The sequence below is a fragment of the Sapajus apella genome, unplaced genomic scaffold (assembly GCF_009761245.1).
Source record: "Sapajus apella isolate SASKATOON/1434 unplaced genomic scaffold, GSC_monkey_1.0 scaffold5675, whole genome shotgun sequence".
In the NCBI taxonomy this organism is placed as follows: Eukaryota; Metazoa; Chordata; class Mammalia; order Primates; family Cebidae; genus Sapajus; species Sapajus apella.
This window is the reverse complement of record NW_022442599.1, coordinates 2,990-4,339: the sequence shown is the minus strand read 5'-3', so window position 1 is coordinate 4,339 and position 1,350 is coordinate 2,990. Positions and strand designations below refer to the sequence as shown.

Genomic DNA, 1,350 nt, shown 5'->3' with positions numbered 1-1,350 from the left:
CAAAAAAAAAAAAAAAAAAGACAAGGGAGGAACCAAACGGAGGCCATCTCTATGTTCCACCGCGCTCCCAACAAGACTATCACTTGCTGGACATGAGGCCCAAAACAGAACCAAGGACTGCCGACGTGTGCCGGCGAGGAAGTCGGAAGGCCGATTCCACGAACCTGTTGGTGTTGGTGAGTTTCTGATCACAGGACTGTTCCGCGGTCCTCTTGTTGCCGGAAAGGTCTCGGCCACCACTACCTGTGTATGTGAAAAAATTCCCATGGTCCTGAAACAGACAAGAAGGCTGGGTGAACCCTCCGCAGAGGCAAAAAAGAGACTCCACTGAAAAACAACCCCCCAGGACGGCTAATTTCCAAGAAACAGAAAGCAGCAACTGTTGGTGAGGATGTGGGCAAAGTGAAACCCTTTGTAAACCGCTGGTGGGAATGAAGAACTTCGAAGTGACTACAGAAACAGCGATGTGTCCTCAAGAAACTGAACGGAGGGCAGGACGTGGTGGCTCACACCCGGAACCTCAGCATTTTGGGAGGCTGAGGCGGGAAGATCGCTTGGGCTCAGGAGTTTGAGATCAGCCTGAGCAACATGGTGAAACCCCATCACCACAAAAAAAATACAAAAGTTAGCTGGGCGTGACAGTGTATGGCTGCTGTAGTCCCGGCTTCTTGGGAGGCTGACCTGGGAGGATCACTGAAGCCCAGGAGTTTGAGACCAGCCTGGGCAACCTAAGGAGACCCCATCACCACAAAAAAAAAAAAAAAAAAAAAAAGAAGATGAGCTGGGGGTGGTGAAGCACGCCTACAGTCCCATAGTCCCAGCTACTTGGGAGGCAGACGTGGGAGGATCACTAGAGCCCAGGAGGTAGCGGCTGTAGTGAGTTGTGATCACACCACTGCCCTCCAGCCAGTGACAGAGTAAGTCCCTGTCTCCAAAAAAAAAAAAAAAAAAAAAAAAAAAAGATACTCAACACAGAATTATCATAGGACCCGTGAATTCCATTTCTGGGTATACACCCAAAAGAATGAAAAACAAGCCGGGTGCAGTGGCTTATGCCTGTAATCCCAACACTTTGGGAGGCCAAGGCAGACAAATCAGATCGAGACCATCCAGGCTAACATCGTGAAACCCCGGCTCTACTAAAAATACAAAAAATTAGCCGGGCGTGGTGATGTGTGCCTGTAATCCCAGCTATTCAGGAGGCCGAGGCAGGAGAATCGCTTGAACCTGAGACACAGAGGCTGTAGTGAGCCGAGATCACGCTATTGCACTCCGGCCTGGACTAAAAGAGCCAAACTGCATCTCACACACAAAAAAAAGCGAGGGTGGGGGTGGGGAGGGAACCCTAGC

General features: G+C 50.3%; 1 protein-coding gene across 1 annotated transcript in view; it reads right to left on the bottom strand.

The window, feature by feature from the left end:
* Window positions 1–21: 21 nt before the first annotated feature.
* LOC116547947 (E3 ubiquitin-protein ligase UHRF1-like) overlaps window positions 22–1,350 on the bottom strand; it is a 4,194-nt gene continuing 2,865 nt past the window's right edge. The window contains exon 4 of the mRNA XM_032273681.1: window positions 22–271. Within this exon, the coding sequence (XP_032129572.1) occupies window positions 80–271 (192 nt within the window). The 3' untranslated portion in view covers window positions 22–79. The remainder of the gene's footprint in view (window positions 272–1,350) is intronic.